The sequence below is a fragment of the Suricata suricatta genome, chromosome 2 (assembly GCF_006229205.1).
Source record: "Suricata suricatta isolate VVHF042 chromosome 2, meerkat_22Aug2017_6uvM2_HiC, whole genome shotgun sequence".
In the NCBI taxonomy this organism is placed as follows: Eukaryota; Metazoa; Chordata; class Mammalia; order Carnivora; family Herpestidae; genus Suricata; species Suricata suricatta.
Window position 1 is genome coordinate 13,418,274 of NC_043701.1, and position 17,691 is coordinate 13,435,964.

The 17,691-nt window shown below is 48.7% G+C and overlaps 1 protein-coding gene and 1 long non-coding RNA gene across 2 annotated transcripts in view; both read left to right on the plus strand.

Moving 5' to 3' along the window:
• LOC115304997 lies at nt 1-4,631 on the plus strand. The gene is made up of 3 exons (XR_003914715.1): nt 1-265; nt 915-1,066; nt 3,988-4,631. It is a non-coding gene; the product is annotated as an uncharacterized LOC115304997 (long non-coding RNA).
• Nucleotides 4,632-17,210: 12,579 nt separating this feature from the next.
• Nucleotides 17,211-17,691, plus strand: part of MKRN1 (makorin ring finger protein 1) — an 18,450-nt gene continuing 17,969 nt past the window's right edge. The window contains exon 1 of the mRNA XM_029922633.1: nt 17,211-17,560. Within this exon, the coding sequence (XP_029778493.1) occupies nt 17,376-17,560 (185 nt within the window). The 5' untranslated portion in view covers nt 17,211-17,375. The remainder of the gene's footprint in view (nt 17,561-17,691) is intronic.

The window sequence follows — 17,691 nt, forward strand, 5'->3', positions numbered from 1 at the left end:
CCTCTAAGTCAAGCGCTGTTTCTTTTCATCTTTGCACCCCCACCCATCCATCCGTTCGTTTACTCATTAGACGTGTATTTATGGAACTGCGGTGATGTGCCAAACACTATTCGAGTTTGAATGAACGCATACCCTTGACATTGGGCTTGCTGGATGTTAGTTCATTTGCTCACTCATTCTGCACGTATCCAGTGTGATCGACATTGGAGCTGCAACAGTGAACAAGCATACATATGATCCCTGATCTTGAGAGCTCATGGAGGAGGTGAGAAAGACATTCAAATCATCCTGCACAAGCAAACGGAGAGGCGTTATGCGGGCAGACTGGATTGTGAGAGTGGATCACAGGGGGTTGGACTTGGTTAGGAGGGTAGGGAACGCTTCCTCAAGAAAGTGGCACTCGTCTGAGATCTGAAGGTTGAGGAGAACAGGAAATAGCATTTTAGAAAGAGGGAATAGCATGTGCAAAGCCTTGAATCATATATTGGTTAGAAATGCTTTTGGCTCCAAGAAACACAAAATCTGACAACTGGTGGCTTAAACCAATGGAGTTTATTTCCTCACACAGAAGTGTGGGGGGGTGGCTGTGGGCACTGGTCCAATTGCTCCAAACCATCTTACGGATGTATGTTTTATTTATCTTTGAGAGAGAGACCACAAGCAGGGGAAAGGGGTAGAGAGAGGGGGACAGAGTATCCGAAGCGGGCTCCGTGATGACAGCAGTGAGCCGGACGCGGGGCTCCAACTCACAAAACGTGAGACCATGACCAAAGCCAAAGTCGTTTGCTCAGCAGACTGAGCCACCCCGGAACCCCACTCCACACTGTCTTTAAGGAGCCGGGCTCTTGCTGCCCTCCACGTTGCGTCTTCATGCATTAGGTCTTGTTTTCAGGCTTGTCCTTTTATCACCCCAGCTCCAGAGAAGAAGGTGGTTTTCAAAGGCAGGAAGCAGGAGGACGGAGTGGAAGCAAAATCCAGGAGACCCTTCCCAGAAGCTTCCAGCAGCCTGCTCTCACAGCGCATTGGCCAGAGCCAACCACACAGCTGTCTTTTGCTACAAGGGATGGTGAGAACGCGATATGTCTTTGGCTTATGTAGGGGGAATGCATACAGGAGACAAGGTTGGAAATGGCTTGGGAAAGCCACCTAGTGGGAGGGAGCAAAGCAAGTTCTAGAAACGGAGAAAAGGGGGCTTTACAGAGACCTGGAGCTGGAGGGGTAAGTATCAGTTGTGTTAGTTTGCTGGTGTGGCCGTGACAAAGTGCGGCATACTAGGTGACTTCATAGACATGTCTTGTCTCATGGCTTGGGAAGCTGAAGGCCAATCTCATGGCTCCGGAAGCTGAAGGCCAATCTTGTGGCTCCGGAAGCTGAAGGCCAAGGAACGGTTTCTTCTGAGGCCTCTCTCCTTGGCTTGTCTTAAAGATGGCTGCCTTTCCTCTGTGTCTTCACTAAACCTTTCCTCTGTGCATGTCTGTGTCCTAAGCTCCTCTTCAGGTAAGGAGACCAGTCACACTGGATTACAGGGTCACCCCAAAGACCTCGTTTAATCCTAATTACCTCTTTAAAGGCTCTTTCTCCAAACACAGCCACATTCTGAGGTGCTGAGTTATGGCTTCAACATGTGAATTGGGGAGGGGCCTACAATTCTGTCCAAACAAGGCTCTGTAGATCATATTAATAAAAATTTTATCCTAAATTAAAAAATTTTTTAAATTATTTTTGAGAGAGAGACAGAGTGTGAGTGGAGGATGGGCAGAGAGAGAGAGAGAAAGAGAGAGAGAGAGAGAGGGAGGGAGACACAGGCTCTGAGTTGTTAGCACGCAGAGCCTGAACTTGTGAACTGCAAGATCATGACCTGAAGTTGGTCACTCAGACGACTGAGTCTCCCAGGAGCCCCTTAAATTTTTAAATGAAAAGTAACTCAAAACTATGAAAAGTTTTAAGCAAGAGAATGACATAAGCATCTTTATTTTTTTCTTCAAGATTTTATTTTTAAGAAATCTCTACACCCAACATGGGCTCAGACTCACAACCCCGAGATCAAGAGCCAGAGGCTTTCAGTGACTAAGCCAGGCAGGTGCCCCTGACACAGGCCTCCCAAGACTGGGAAGATCACGGGCATCAGTGCCGGGCATGGAAGGGAAGGATGAGAGTGGGTGCCCATGGACCTATTACGAGGCCACTGAAAGAGGCCAGCAAGAAGTAGCAGTGCCTTGGCTTAGGGTAGCGTCGGTGGTGAGGAAAGTAGACAAACTGGAGGTGGATTTTAGCAGGGAAAAGACCAGAACTTGGGCACAGGGATGTTGTGCAGAGAGAGGGGGGCAGGGAAGGCATGGGCAGCCTCTGGGCCTTGCTGGTGGTGCCTAAAATGGGGAACTGGGACTCTGGGAGCTGGGCCAGCGCTGAGGGAAGCAGCAGGTGCTGTGGGCACCGGGCTGAGGTGGGCTGACTTGGGGGAGGCCCCCTGCAGGCTGAGGGGCAGGTGGTTGGTACTGCTCTTTGCCGGAGGGTTCTGGCAGCTCAGCTCCCAGCCCTATTAGGACATATAAATGCAAGGATTCTCCGCCCAGCTTTCTTATCCAAGAGCATTGTGTCCTCCATCAATTACCTATGCAGTTTTAGTTTGGGGACAAGGTACAGATGCTGGAAGATGTATGTCAAGGATGTGGGGACCCACTCAGAACCCCAGAGTTGATATAAAGATTATTTTAAGATGAAGACATTTGGGATTCAACAGATGAAGAAGAAGCCTTTCAGTGCTTCTTCTACTGACTAAAAGCAACAACTTCCTGGAAATGAGGCTGCCATACATCCCCTTTATGGCCCTTCAAGGACAGAAAAACTATGTGCACCTGTATAGATAAACATTATCACAAACTTTCTTATCTCTCATCTGTTCCCAAAACCCATTTGTCTTTCTAAAGAAGCTTATTGGTTTTTCCCAAAGAAAAATCTTTCTCCTCCTTCCCTCGTCCTTACTAAGTTAGATATATAAGCCTTTAACTTTAACCATTTAAAGAGCCAGCTACTTCTTTTTTTAAGCTTATTTATTTATTTTTAGTAAACTCTACACCCAATGTGGGGCCCAAATTTACCAACCCCAGATCAAGAGTCACATGCTTTTCTGACTGAGCCAACCAGGTGCTCTGAGAGCCAGCTACTTCTTTTGTTGGCTCCTCTTATGCTTAATGTAAGAGTCACCTTGGGAGTCACCTTGGGATGGCGACGGAGCAGCCATTTCGCTGTGGGTCAGAGGAAAACACCGTGCACCGATGACCTCCACCCCCACCTGCAGACCTGGAATGTCCTGCGCCATTTGAAAACAGCCAATCATGAATCTCCAGTTTTCCCCCACCCTGAGGAAGGAGGCAACCTATTCCATCCAGCCTTGACCCTAAAATGCCCTTACTTGGTAATCTGCCCCCCAAGACCAACCTGGAACCCCCTCACCCATAAAAAACCCCACCCCTCCCAAACCAGGTGGGACTTCCCTGACTCAACCCCTGCTCGAGTCACGGAACCTCGTCCAGGGACTGCAGACCCCAAATAAAGGTTTTCTTGGCTCCATAACTTGGTCTCCCTCTTTCCTCTTGTCTCTGCCTCCATCTGTTAAATCTTACACTTAAGACGGGCACCTGGGTGGCTCTGTCAGTTGAGCCTCCGACTTCAGCTCAGGTCAGATCTCATGTTCATGGGTTCGAGCCCCGCATCAGGTTCTGTGCTGAGAGCTAGCTCAGAGCCTGGAGCCTGCTTCCGGTTCTGTGTCTCCTTCTCTCTCTGCCCCTCCCACTCTTGTGCTCTGTCTGTCTCTGTACCAAAAATAAATAAAACATTAAAAAAAATAATAAATCTTACATTTATGAAATAAACCCTTCTCCTATTAAGGGCTTTTGTCAATTTAATTCACAAGCCCCAGTTACTGAACCTAAGAATATAGGAGTAAAAGTTTTTTTCTTCTTCCTCCATAATACCTACCAAATCCAGAATGCACAGCTGTAATCCTTCGGATCAAAGCTCTCTGATAAATATGAAGCCAGGAGCAGAAGCAGACAGAAAGCTGAATAGACACTCTGCATCTGTGATTATCCAAGGGTGAAGAAGGGTCTCTGTTGCCCAGGAGAGAGCAAGATGGAGTTCCTCATGTCAAGCAGTGACTCATGCCAAGCAGTGAGTGACATAATGAATCTGGAAGGCAGCCAAGGGCGATGAGCCAAGAATACATATCATTAGAACCAGAACGTACTGGTGGCATCCAGAACTGATAACCAGCAAAACCGAGAGAGCCTGGAAGCATTGAGAACTGATAACCACTAGAACCAGAAGAGGCCGGGAAGGCTAAAGATCCAGCAAACCCCTTTAAAAAGGGAGGTTTCTGCAGCAAGCTGTCAGGCTCCTGGGACACTGACCCTTTCACGTCTGACCACATGGCCAAGGCAGCTGCCACCACAGACTCTGTCCCCTTGACCTCTAAACACAGTAGTGATCCTCTGGTCCTCCACTGCTTGAACAAAATACGCAGTGAGCGCTGAGTTCACGTGGACCAGACCAAGCCACATCTCAACAGCACGCTCATGAACTGACCTTGAGTTTGGTTCATTAATTTCATACCCATCATTGTATCTTGTTTATTGTATGACTTTTTTTTTTAAGTTTACTTATCCATTTTCAGAGAGAGCGGGGGAAGGGCAAAGAGGGAGGTAGACAAAGAATCCCAAGCAGGCTCTGTGCTGACAGCACCGGAGCCCGACGCAGGGCTCGAACCCATGAATCATGAGATCATGACCAGAGGAGAAATCAAGTGGGACTCTCAGCCGATGGAGCCACCCAGGCACCTGTCGTGTGACTTTGCACTGTGCTTTGTGTGTCGTGCTTGAAGCCAAGGAATCTAGTGAAAGCCCATTGAGTTTACAATCCTGAACTTGCTTCATAATTATGTTAACCTTGCTTTGTGACTGAATAAAGCTGACTGTGGAAAGACACAATTCGTTTTGCTGCCATCATAGTGTGGTTGCCGCACCTCCCCAACTCCTCCCCCACAGCACCCCTTGCCTCCTCCCTTCCAGTCGCCATCCCGACCTGTCCACATGGTCTCACTGGGTTTGATAATCTCCACTTGGTAGAGTCACACCTACCCAATACTCCAAGTAAATGAGGACTTAAAGCAACTCCATTTTTTTTCTTTTTTTATAAGCTTATTTATTTTGAGAGAGGGGGAGAGAGAGAGATTCCCAAGGAGGCCCGCACTGTCAGTGGGGCTCAAACCCACAAACCGGGAGATTGTGACCCGAGTCTAAATCTAGAGTTGGACGTTTAACCGAGACCCCCAGGCGCCTCTCAACCACCTCCATTTTGACCTGTCCCTACTTCCTTACTGATTAAATTCTTTCCAGCTCATCTCTTATCTCAGGCAAAGGACCCTGCCGGGCAAAGCCTCCCCTGCTGAGAACCGAAACTACCCCTCCAGCGAGAACTGCCCTGAGCCAGCAAGACCCCACCCACGACCACCCTCCCCCGAGACCCAGACGGACGGGACCCGCCTGGCCCACCTGCATATACCGAACCTGTGTCCCACTTTTTCCTTACACAAACCTGGAAGTATTTTCAGCACTTTGGAGACAGTCTTTGAGACACTAGTCTGCTGTCTTCCTGATATCGGCCTCACTGAAATAAAATCCTTTCTTGTGTCACCACCACAGGCCTTTGGATTTCATCAGCGGCGATGGGACGAGCCTGGTCTGTTTGGGACCCCCAGAGCCCGGCCACAGAGGGATGCTGTGACCTGAGGGTGGGGAGGAATGGGTTCACTGGGGCACTGGCGCCCATTTGCCCCCATTGCTCTCCAGCCTGCCTGCCCTTCTCATGTGGTTTTGGAGTGGTGTGGGGTCCGGGGCTAAGGGCTCTGAAATGGTCAAGATGTCTTTGGTGCAAAAAGGTGATTTTCCTAAAGCAAGGGGACAGGGCACAGGACAGAAAAAGCTGTGCAGGGGTGGTGGAGACTGACTAGCAGCGTGCTCCGGAGTTGGGGGAGGTAAAGGCCGACGAGGGGCCTCCGGAAAGACTTTCATATGCTAAAGAGGACTCCTAAGAGACCGGAGGCCTAGCTATTGTCAAGCTGAGGTCATTTTTTTCTCTAGCAAAGCGTTAACAATAAGACAGTAGGGAGTTCCTGGAGGAATGTTTTACTCTGCCGGCCTCAAGCATTTGTCAATGGGCTGCAGGTGGTAAGGAAATTTAATTTCACCTGTCATTTCCTTCTTGCCTTTGTCCCCCTCATCACTATGGAGGGAAGGGTACTGTTGCGGCTCCAGGAAACGGAGTCTACAGGTTTTTGGGGATTAGGCTATTGGTAAGATTGCCTTTTTCTGGTTATTTACTAAGACCTTTGTAAACTGGAGGAGACTCCGGTCCCGAGTAACTATCAGTTAACCATTTGTTTTCCTCTGTCCTTTGTTCTTGGGCCACCGGGAGTGCCTGAAGAATGTCACACTTATCCCACCTGGGGATGGGGGTGGGGGGTGTTTGGGGGGGTATCGGCTTGCTTTATGCTCTCTCATCTCCGACCACTCAGCCTGGAGCTCGGGGCTCTAGCCACTGCCCTCAGCAGCCCCCCGACAAAGCTGCCCCTGGTGATCCCCGTGACCTAGAGATTTTTACATCGCTTACCCTTTCTTGTCCTTTAGGTCTCTGTTCAAATATCATCTTAGAAAAGACTTCCCTGATGAGCCCTTGTAAGTGAATGAATAAATGAGTGCATTCGCTGATTCCATCATCCCCTAAGACTATGGGGCCTGTAGGCTGTATCTGGAAGAGGCTTTTTCTTACAAACACAAAAGACAAAACCCGGCATGTTCACCAAATAGGACTGGGGGAATTCTCAAACTCCTTCTCAGCGTCTACTTCTCAGTGGGGACTCGAGAGGTCTGAAATGGGTAATTTCCATGGTGATTTGGCGGCCCTCTGCGGTCTCAGACCTTAGGTATTGTTTCATTTGCAACTTCTAACCGCTTTCCCCCCCCCCCCCCATGCACCCACAAAATCAAGAAAGCAGACGAGATTTTTCTAACTATAATGTCTTGCTTTATTAAATGGTTACTAGGAGCCCTTTTCTAGAATCAAGTTGATCCTTTTCCTACTCACAGGAGGCCCCAGAAGGATTCGGTTCTTTTGGAGATTTATCCATTGTTTTCAGCTCACACCGGTAGCAACAGCGAGCGAGCAAGCTGGAAGCCTATTAGCACTTTTTGCCCCTCCCTAAGAGAATGCCCTCCAGCAACCTACTCCTGTTGGTTGGCGCGGAGGCTTTTAGGAATGAGAGGGCTGATTGCCGTTTAAAGAGGTGCTGAGTTATCTCCAAGTTTCCTTTACTTCTTTTCCTAAGACTTCGGTTCCAGTCCCGACAAAGCTGGAAGGAGAACTTGGAGCCAAGGTAAGGTCCCGCACTTCTAAATTTGCTCCGTGCCTGCATCCTTCATTGGTTTATCTATCCATTTGTTTTCTTGGACAAATATTTTGAGCCCCTAATCTGACCCAGGCATTGACCTAAATGCCGAGGATAAAGAGCTGCAAGCCTTGTGTGCCGATGGAAGTCGGAGAATCCTTCCAAAATGTTTGATGTTAAAAATAAAAATACGGGGGTTTTAAAAATTAGACATCAGGGGGGCCCAGCTGGCTCAGTTGGAAGAACATGTGACTCGATCTCGGGGTTGTAAGTTTGAGCCCCATGTTGGGTGTAGAGATTACTTAAAATCTAAAAAAAAAAGCTACGTTGACGTGGCAAATACCCAAAAATTTGGTGGTTTGTGGGATTGGTGAGGGTGTAAAGTTATTCCGTACACATTGCTTGCTGGTGGGGCTGATGTGATTTGAATTGTTGGGGTTCAGAGCCCACAGCGAAGAAAATTCTTCCAAATTTTAATTTAATTAAAAAAAATTCTAGTGGGGGAATGGTGGTTGTTTATTAACTTTATTTGCTTGCAAAATGGTGTTTAAAATTTTTTTTTTAATGTTTTTATTTATTTTTGAGAGAGAGAGACCGTGTGAGCAGGGGAGGGTCAGAGAGACGAGTCACAGGATCTGAAGACAAGCTCCAGGCTGAGCTAGTGGTCAGCACAGAGCCTGATGCAGGGCTCAAACCCATGAACCGTGAGATGACCTGAGTGGAAGTTGGATGCTTAACTGATTGAGCCACCCAGGCGCCCCGTAAAACGGTGGTTTTATTGAAGCATGGGGACAGGACCTGTGGGCAGAAAGAGCTGCACTGGGGGTGTGATAGGGGACTGATTATATACATTCAGGTTGGCATTAAGTCTCTGAGGAATTTTGGAAACAAAGTTTCCAGGACCTTGAGGGGCTAGCTGTTAGGAAAAGGTCATTTATGGGGCGCCTGGGTGGCTCAGTTAGTTGAGCGTCCAACTTCGGCCCAGGTCATGATCTCCTGGTTTGTGGGTTCGAGCCCCGCGTCGGGCTCTGTGCTGACTGACAGCTCAGAGCCTGGAGCCTGCTTCAGATTCTGTGTCCTTCCCCCACTCCTGCTTTGTCTCTCTCAAGATTAAATTTAAAAAAATTTTTTTAAAGGAAAAGGTCATTTATTACTGTCTAATAAAACCTTAGTCATGAGACTATACATCAGGGGGCCGTAAGTTTGGAGTACGTCGCCAACATTGATCTTGTGGGGCTAGAGATAAAGGAAGTTTCCAGAGGAAGTTTTACACGTTCAAGTAGACTTACAGGATCCTGGGGAGTCGGGCTAAGATTGTCTTTTCCCTCAGAGGAAAGTCACTCTGTTTGAAGGACTTGGCAGTTGGCTGTAGGCGGTAAGGAAATCCAACTTTTCATTTGCCTTTGTTTCCCCCATGAGGACTGTATAGGGGAACCGCCTGTGTGGGGGACATTTTCATAAAATCTGGCTAATGCTCATACTCTTTGACCTGCTAGTGCAAGTCCTAGTTCATCCTACAGACTTAATCTCCCATGTGCAAAATCGACATAAAATGTAATCAATTCAAGCACTGCTTATTATGCTAAAAGGCTGAAAGCACACCAGTTATTCGTAAAAGGGAAAAGGGCCATAGAAATGTTGGGGGTACATCCACATAGCAGAGAGCTATTCAAGCCTAGAAAAGAACGGAGGTTTCCTTTAGGTTCTGTTATGTTAAGAGATCCAAATATATTGCTCTTTAGGTGGGGGCAGGAGGGGAGGTGTATAGCCTGCCACTAGTTTTACTTACAAGAGGAGGGAAAAACCTAGACGTTTATTTGAATATGGATAAGATAGCTCTGGAAGGATATACAAATTAATAAAGCAGTTGTCGGCTGCCGGAGGGATGAGCCAGCAGGTTTGGAGAATGGAATGGGAGATAGAATTTTTTGGTAACCCAGCCAACGTGAATTCACTCCTTGGTGAGTCAGAAACGACACTGGGTTGAATTGTCGCACAAAGAAAACTTGTGTTTCAGCAAAGGAGCTCTCGGGGAATGGCATCCAAAGCCGGGCCTCCTGGAGAGAGGGTGAATGGGCTCTTTTGGCTTAGGGTTGGGATAAATATTTAGGGAGGGAAGGCTTGTCCTACTAAGGAGTGGTGGCCCTGAGGGTCGCAACTACGCCTTTAGGAAACACGCCTAACCAAACGTCGTGTGTTATGCAAATGAGGCTGAGGCTCCTCCCAGGGCGGAGACTTTAGCACTCTATTGAGGGAAAGGTGATGGTGGCTCTTTCCAGAGGTCCCTCCGCTGTCCGTCTGCGCAGCAGGCGCGGGTCAGGTTTGGCTCAAACGGTTTGGGTGGTCTGGGTAGGTGGGAGCTTTTGTCCGGCCATTGCCATCTCGGGGGACCGGGGGGCGGTTTGGGTTTCCTTTGCCTGTGTTAAGGGAAAAGTCTGCAAGGAGAGTTTTGTCTTAAAGGTTTGTACAAGCAGGTGCGCGGTAAAGGCCAGGTCTCGGGGTCCAGCTGGTGACATTTTTTATACCTGTTGACGGAAAAATAACATTCTGTCGAAGGAAAACGGTGCCTGGCACTTGTGAAAGGTAAAGCATGGCAAGATTGACTTGTGTGTGAGGAGAGCCGTCCCGGGGGGCGGGGAGAGATTGGGCCCCGCTGCAAACACTCCTTGAGTAGCTGGCAGGTTACAGCCAAGGAGCAAAAGGCCAGCGGGTCGGGGGTGAGCTGGGTGGAAAATTGAAGAAACCGCATCAGGCATAAGGGGCGCTTTGGCTAAACCGACCTGACCGGACTCTGGTTGAAGGCAAGTCAGGGGGATCACCGTTTAGGCGGCCCAGTGCAGTTGGCCCCCGGGGCCCCAAGCAGACCAAGTGCGGCCACCAGCCGCTGGCAATCCAAAGCAGAGGAGACCTTGCTACAGGAAAAACAGCCCTAGCTTGACGGTAGCCAGGCCTCCAGGGTCCCTTCCCTGAGTCTTCTTTAGCATATGAAAATCCTTTTGGAAGTTTCCTGTGTCTTTCCTTTTCTTCCGCCAGCTCCCAAGTATATATGTAATTCATGGCTCCTCACCATCCCAGTGAGGCTATTTCTACCCACCCCTCCCCGGTCCTGGGTACTGCCGTCCCGGGCTTTAATATAAACCCCTCTTTGCACTGAAAACGTCTCAAGAATTCTTTCTTGGCCAATGGGTCTGAACCCTACCTTAAACCACGTCAGTGGTGAAACAAGAAAGAAAGTGGGGCATCCGAATGCTTCGGTCAGTTTAGTGTCTGACTTCAGCCCACACCATGATCTCAGGAGTTGGAGCCCCACCCACATCAGGCTCCCTGGTGTCCACACAGAGCCCATTTCGGATTCTCTCTTCGGGTCCCCCTCTGCCCTTGCCCCACTCACATGTGTGTGCTCTCAGAAACTAAGAAACATTAAAGAAAACTAAATAAGGGGCAGCACCTGGGTGGCTCATTTGGTTTAGTGGCCAACTCTTGATTGCGGTTCAGGTCATGATCTCACGGTTCATGGGTTCAAGCCCTGCATCCGGCTCTGCGCTCACTGCACAGACCTTGCTTCAGATCCTATCTCCCTCTTTCTGGCCCTCTCCCGCTCGTACTTTCTCTCTCTCAAAAATAAGTAATTTATTTCGGTAAGCGCAACACCACGAAGACAGTGGACATTTCAAGTCTCCAAAGTGCTGAAGATACCAGGTTGTTTAAGTAGGCTCTATGCCCAAATGTGGGGTTTGAACCCACAACCCTGAGATCAAGAGTTGGCTGCTCTACCCACTGATCCAGCCAGGCGCCCCACTTCTAGGCTTATATAAGGAAAATGGGACAAAGGTCAGTGGCTTCTGGTCGGGTCCATCAGTCTTGGGGGAGGTCAATTGTGGGTGGGGTCTTTCTGGCTCAGGGCAGTTCTTATCTTGCTATGTGCTCGGGGTCCTTTGCCTGATTTAAGAGATAAGCTGGAAAGGAGAATTTAATCAGTAAGTAATTACAGTCTTGAGGTCAAAATGGTGGTGGTTGCAATCCTTTCAACGCAAGGGATGGTGTAAGATGAGGAGCCTGATCAGATATGGAGGGTGGAGGGTTCTGGCCAAACCCATTGGCAGGATTTTTGCTAAAATTAGACCACCAAGGCAGAGATGAATGTGAGTCCAAGACTTGAGACCTAGTTGAGAAGTTCAGAGGAGCCTGAATTTGGCCCAGGAGAATCTTTGTCCTGCCTTTTCCTACATTTACAAATATTTGAGTCTTGTGACTACGTCGTAATTGTTATGCAAACCAGAAATTGGCACAGGATTATTGCAAAATAATGTGCAAATTGTGGGAGAGGTTACTTAAAAAGGCAGGGAACCATTGACCTGAGAATATAGACTATACAGTGACCAACCAAATCATTACTGAAATGGTTACTTAAAATTTATGATTTTTTAAAAATGTTTATTTTTGAGAGAGAGGGAAGAGTGTGAGCAAGGGAGGGGCAGAGAGAAGGAGGCACAGACTCCATAGCAGGCCCCAGGCTCTGAGCTGTCAGCAGCACAGGGCCTGACGTGGGGCCTGACCCCACAAACCGTGAAATCATGACCTGAGCCAGAGTTGGTTGTGTAACTGAGCCACCCAGGCACCCTTGTTACTTAAATTTTTAAATAGATTTTTTAAAATAGCACAGAGAATAGCACCGTAATTACGACCTGACTAATGTTTTCAAAGTTTGTGTCACAGAGTACAACTAAAGTTGGTCATGGCTCCCAGGTCAAGGTCTCCTGACAGGATGACAGGCGTATCTTACTCTTTAGCTTTGTGGCACTCAGCGCAGAGGGACAAGCAGGACTGTGTCTGGTCTGCAGGTGTGGTCTCCCTTTCAAATGAAAAGCACCCTTAAGGCAGGACCTGACTTCCAGCACCTGCAGGGGAGGGAGCTCAAATTCCTGAAGCCCTAAGCTCTGCCCGGTAGCTCAAGGGCTGTGTAATCCTGCATGGTGTCCATGCCTGTCTCTACCTGACCTTGTCAGATCTAAAGAAGCAAAGTAATCTGTACTTGTCCCACTGCAAAAACCTGCTATGAGGCTCCAAGTAGATGCGGTAGGTGAAAAAGGCTTTGAGTCTAAAGAGACCCCACGTTGGGGGGGGTCGGGGGGAGGCACGGTTTTATCCCCTTTTGCTTTTCCAGCTTCTATTCTTGTAGGGCCTGTACCCCTACAGACTGCAAATACTCTGTACTGCAAATGGCAGATGTACTCCTTGTAAGGGACAAAGAGGTAATGAAATCTTTGGATAACATTGGAGGCGGCTGGGGACCTCAAACATTCTCCAAGACCCCTGGCTTCAGGGGTTCCCTGACTAAGGAAGGACACCTAGACCCTGTCCTTGGTCTGACCAGTTCCCAGTGGCCTAAGAGGACACGTGCATCAGACCACAATTGCCAGTAAAAACCCCAGACCCCAAGGGAAGCCAAGACTTCTGCTCTTTTCCTTTCCTAGTCTCCCAGACGTCCGTATGTCTGTCCACATATCTTGAGTACCGTAAACTTGTCTACAATAAATCTTGTCTACAGTAAACTCTGCTTTCACTTCCTGCTCGCTCACATTTGATTTCCATCCTGTGTGAAGCCAGGGACACTCCTGGCTACTCTAGTGGGGCTCCCCCTCTTTGGGTCCTTGGACCCTGACTACCGACATCACTTTGAGAACTCGTGTCAGGTAAAGTATAGGAGGACTAGTTACACAAGAAGTTCAGACAGTGAGTCATTTTCTTGTAAAATTTTTAAAAAATGTTTATTTGTGTGTGTGTGTGTGTGAGAGAGAGAGAGAGAGAGAGAGAGAGACCGTGCAAGTGGGGGAGGGGTGGAGAGAGGAAGACAGAATCTGAAGCAGGCTGAAGCTGAGCTGTCAGCACAGACCCAACGTGGGGCTAGAACCCATGAACCTTGAGAGCATGACCTAAGATAAAGTCTGGTGCTTAACCAACTGAGCCACCCAGGTGCCCTGACAGTGAATCATTTTTTAAGTATAAGCATATACCATGCGATATTTGGGATATACTTATGAAAAACCAACTTATTTATCCAAAATTCAGATTTAATGGTGCCCAACTGGTTCAGTCAGCAGGGCAACTCTTAACATGGGGGTTGTGTGTTCAAGCTCCATGTTGGGCATAGAACTTAATTAAGATTTTTTTTAAGTAAGCTTTTTTTTTTTTGAGAGAGAGAGAGAGAGAGAGAGAGAGTGCATGGGGGAGGCAGAGAGAATCCCAAGCAGGTTCTGCCCTGCTAGCCCACAGCCCAATGCAGGGCTCGAGCCCATGAACCTTGAGATCATGACCTGAACTGAAATAAAATGACAGACACCTAAAACTGATTTAGCCACTGAGGTACCCACCCCCCATTTTTCAAAAATGCAGATATAACTGGCCATCCTGTATTTTTATATGCTAAATCTGAACCTATAAAAACCTATTTTAATAGCCTAACAACATCAATGGAAGCTATAGCAAACATTTACCTAGCATTTAGGAAGGCCAGCAACTGGCCTGTGAACATATATTAACACATTGGATGCTTATAAGGAAACTGAGTGAGGAAACTGAGGCAGCAACTTGCTTGATGTCACACAACTACTATGTTCTCTTGTGGTTCTTGGGTTTTCTGCTCCGACCTGACTTTAAGCTTCCTGTTCTTCTGACCAGTTCACTGTACCCTCCTGGTCAAGCTGTGCAGCATTTTTGTTTTCAATAAATATGATCACTGTGCTCAAGAAATGACAATAGCTTTCTGCAAAATTGTAAAGGAGATGTCCACCATGTCCTTTCTTAGGACGCTTCCTTTCTCTCTTTCCCTTGTGCCTGCCAAGTGTTCTTTTTTTTTCTTTTAATAATGTTTGTTTACTTTTTAAAATTTTTAAATGTTTATTGTTGAGATAGAGTGTGAGCTGGGGAGGCGCAGAGAGAGGGGGAGACACAGAATCCAAAGCAGGCCCAGGCTCTGAGCTGTCAGCAAAGAGCCCGATGCGGGTCTCGAACCCACGAACCGCGAGATCATGACCTGAGCCAGAGTTGGTCGCTTAACCACCTGAGCCACCCAGGCACTCCAATGTTTCTTTACTTTTTGAGAAAGACAAATAGCATGAGCAAGAAAGGGGCTGGGTTGGTGGTGGTGGGGGTGGGAGACAGAATCCAAAGCAGGCTTCAAGGCTCCAAGCCGTCAGCACAGAGCCTGTCGTGGGACTCAAACTCACAGTGAGGTCATGATCTGAGCCCAAGTCACTTAACTGATTGAGCTACCCAGGTGTCCCTGCCAAGTGTTCTTCAACTGGCCTTGATGCCCCGTCAGTGGAGGTGGTTAATCATATGAATGCTCCCATGGAAGTCTTTCCCAGCCTGGGGTCATCCCCCTCTGGACCTTGGCATCTGAGAAGATTCTTGGTCCGCGCACCACAGTGGAGGTCCCTGCTCCTACAGTCAGCTGGCTATTTGGTTACAGCAGTTGCTAATTCAGGTTTCTTGAGTGAAGAAATGCATGAGTTGCCCTTGTGCTGAACTTTTCTCCCAGTAATCTAAAACAGAGAGGACTCTAGTTCATTTCCCTATAACACAAAACCTCATTATTCCTATTGGTATGGATGGTGAGCCAAGGCATAGTAATTTTTATAACATGAGAGAATTCTTTCATTCATTCCCAAGGACTTACCCTGATTGAAACCCTACTTGAAGGACTTTGAGCAGAAACTAACACTATCACTCTGGCCACGGGGTTGAGCAGGAAGATCAGAAACTCAGCTTGGATGGGTACATGTGACCTTGGGGACAGTCCCAGGCCCCATCCTCCCCCCATCTTAGGACTGGGTCTGGATGATTTCTGAAGTTCTTGCCCATGGTCTTTCTAGGTGTGGCACTGAGGCTCAGCTCTTTTGTGATCTCCTATGATTCCCTTGAGGGCTCTGAGCTGGGCGCCAATGCTTTCCAGGGGAGGGCAGCAACATAGAGACTAAAAGAATCCATGATATACAAGAGGATTTCCCTAAAATAGAAGAATTATTTTTGTTTAATGTTTTATTTATTTTTGAGACAGAGAGAGACAGAGCATGAGCAGGGAGGGGCAGAGAGAGAGGGAGACACAGAATCTGAAGCAGGCTCCAGTCTCTGAGCTGTCAGCAAAGAGCCCAATGTGGGGCTCGAACCCACAAATGTGAGATCATGACCTGAGCCGAAGTCGGAGGCTTAACTGACTGAGCCACTCAGGGGCCCCTAGAAGAATGTTTTAAGTCAATGTGAACTTCCTTAGCAGAAAAAAGTTTTTAGTGCTCATTTCTGCCACACACCGCCCCCAAATCTCTGCACCCGATGTGGGGCTCAAACACAAAATTTCTAGATCAAGAGGCACATGCTCTGCCAGCCAGCCAGGTGCCCCTCCCCCACTCCCCTTTTTAAAAAACAGTGCTAAAGCTCAACACAGACTATCAGGAATCCACCTGCAGTCCAACAACTTGAATTTATGATTCTGGCTACAACAGGGGTGACGAGTGCAGCCAAGAAATGGGCATCTTGTAAGGGTGGTAGCGAGGGGCCTCTTAGTGGGTTGAAGCTGGCTTGGGAAGAGGAACCAGTTTCTGATTGGGCAGTGGGGCAGTTTAGGAACTGGGTGTCTCTGATCTTTGGGGAAGGGAGCCCTGAAGTGGGTGGGAGGAGAAGACATATGTTAAAAAAGCTATTATTACCAGGAAAAAAGGGGGTTGTTAGTGTTTTTGCAGCAATGGTGAGGCCTTGGGAGAAACATTTTCTGTTGGCCCTGTCACTTATTATTTTATTTGTCAGTTAGGTACACCACGGTCTGATTGCAGTGGGGCGGATTTTCACTTTCTGTAGGTAGACCGAAGGAAAGCAAATCAAGGGTTTATGGAAAACTGCCTATGGAAACTCAGGATTTAATAGGCAGCCTCTGAGAGGAGACTGGACATTAATGGGGAAACAGGATTATATACATCTTAATTTTCATAGTTTCACAAATGGCTGTGAGAAGCTGGGATACTGCAGACACCTTTTGTTATTTATCATGTTAAGTGTTAACTATAATGTGAAAGAACAGTGCTAAGGATTTTCCAAGGACTCCGTTTAATTTTTGCAACCACCTGGGGTAGGTACCCTTTTTATTCTTCAAAGTTACTGTTATATATATATTTTACAGATAGAGAAAGCAGGAGCACTGAGGTAAATTAACTTGCTCAAAGACACATAGTCAGGAATGGGGGAGACCAGGAGATGAGAGACAAGCTGACTTCATTCAGAACCTTTGCTTGGCTACCATCTTGCGCTCAGAGATCACACCAATTGGAGGCATAGAGAATATTATTAAGCGTTTACTATGTACAAGGCAGCAGTAAGCTCAGTGATTGCTGCGCACATATCCTCACCGCTACCCTGTGAGGGCCTACTAGCATCCCCATTTGACAGATGAGGAAACAGGATCAGAATGGGTGGGTATCTAGCCCCAAGTTCTTTCAGCCAGTAATTGGTAGAGCCAGTAAATAGGAAAAGTCCGGATTCCAACGGAGGACTCAAATTTTCCCGCCCGAGACAGCATCAGCCTCTGCTAGAAGTACTGGGTCAGCATGCTTGAAACTTAAGACTTCAGTTCCCTAGATGTGTAGTTGTTTGGGGCGGGTAGCGAGGGCGGGCCCACCTGGCAGAGCCCGGCCCCCGCCCCGCCTCCGCAGGCGGGACTCTCGTTCACCAATCAGAGGGTACTGGGGGCGGGCCGCGGGCGCTGCGGCTCCTGTCCACAGTTCAGGCCGCGAGAGAGCTCGGAGACGCGACGCGGAGCTGAGGGGCGCGAGCGGGCGCCCCAGTCTCCTTCTCCTCCCCTCCCCTCGCCGCCTTCTCCCGCAACCGGACCGGAACTATGTGATCCCGGAAGTTCCGGTGCCATTGCTGTGTGGGATAAACAGTAATGGCGGAGGCTGCAGCTCCCGGAACAACAGCCACAACATCAGGAGCAGGAGCGGCAGCGGCGGCGGTGGCAGCGGCCTCCCCCACCCCTATCCCCACAGTCACCTCCCCGTCCGCGGGGGCGGGGGGAGGGGGAGGCGGCAGCGACGGCTGCAGCAGTGGCTGGACTAAACAGGTCACCTGCAGGTGAGACGCTGCGCCGCCGGGCGCCGGGTGCCGGGAGGGGGCCGAGGCGGAGGAAGGGGCGGGAGGGCGGGCGGAGTAGAGCGGCGTTTGGCCGCCGCGGCCTCCCTGCCGGTGCTGCGTCAACCCCCGCC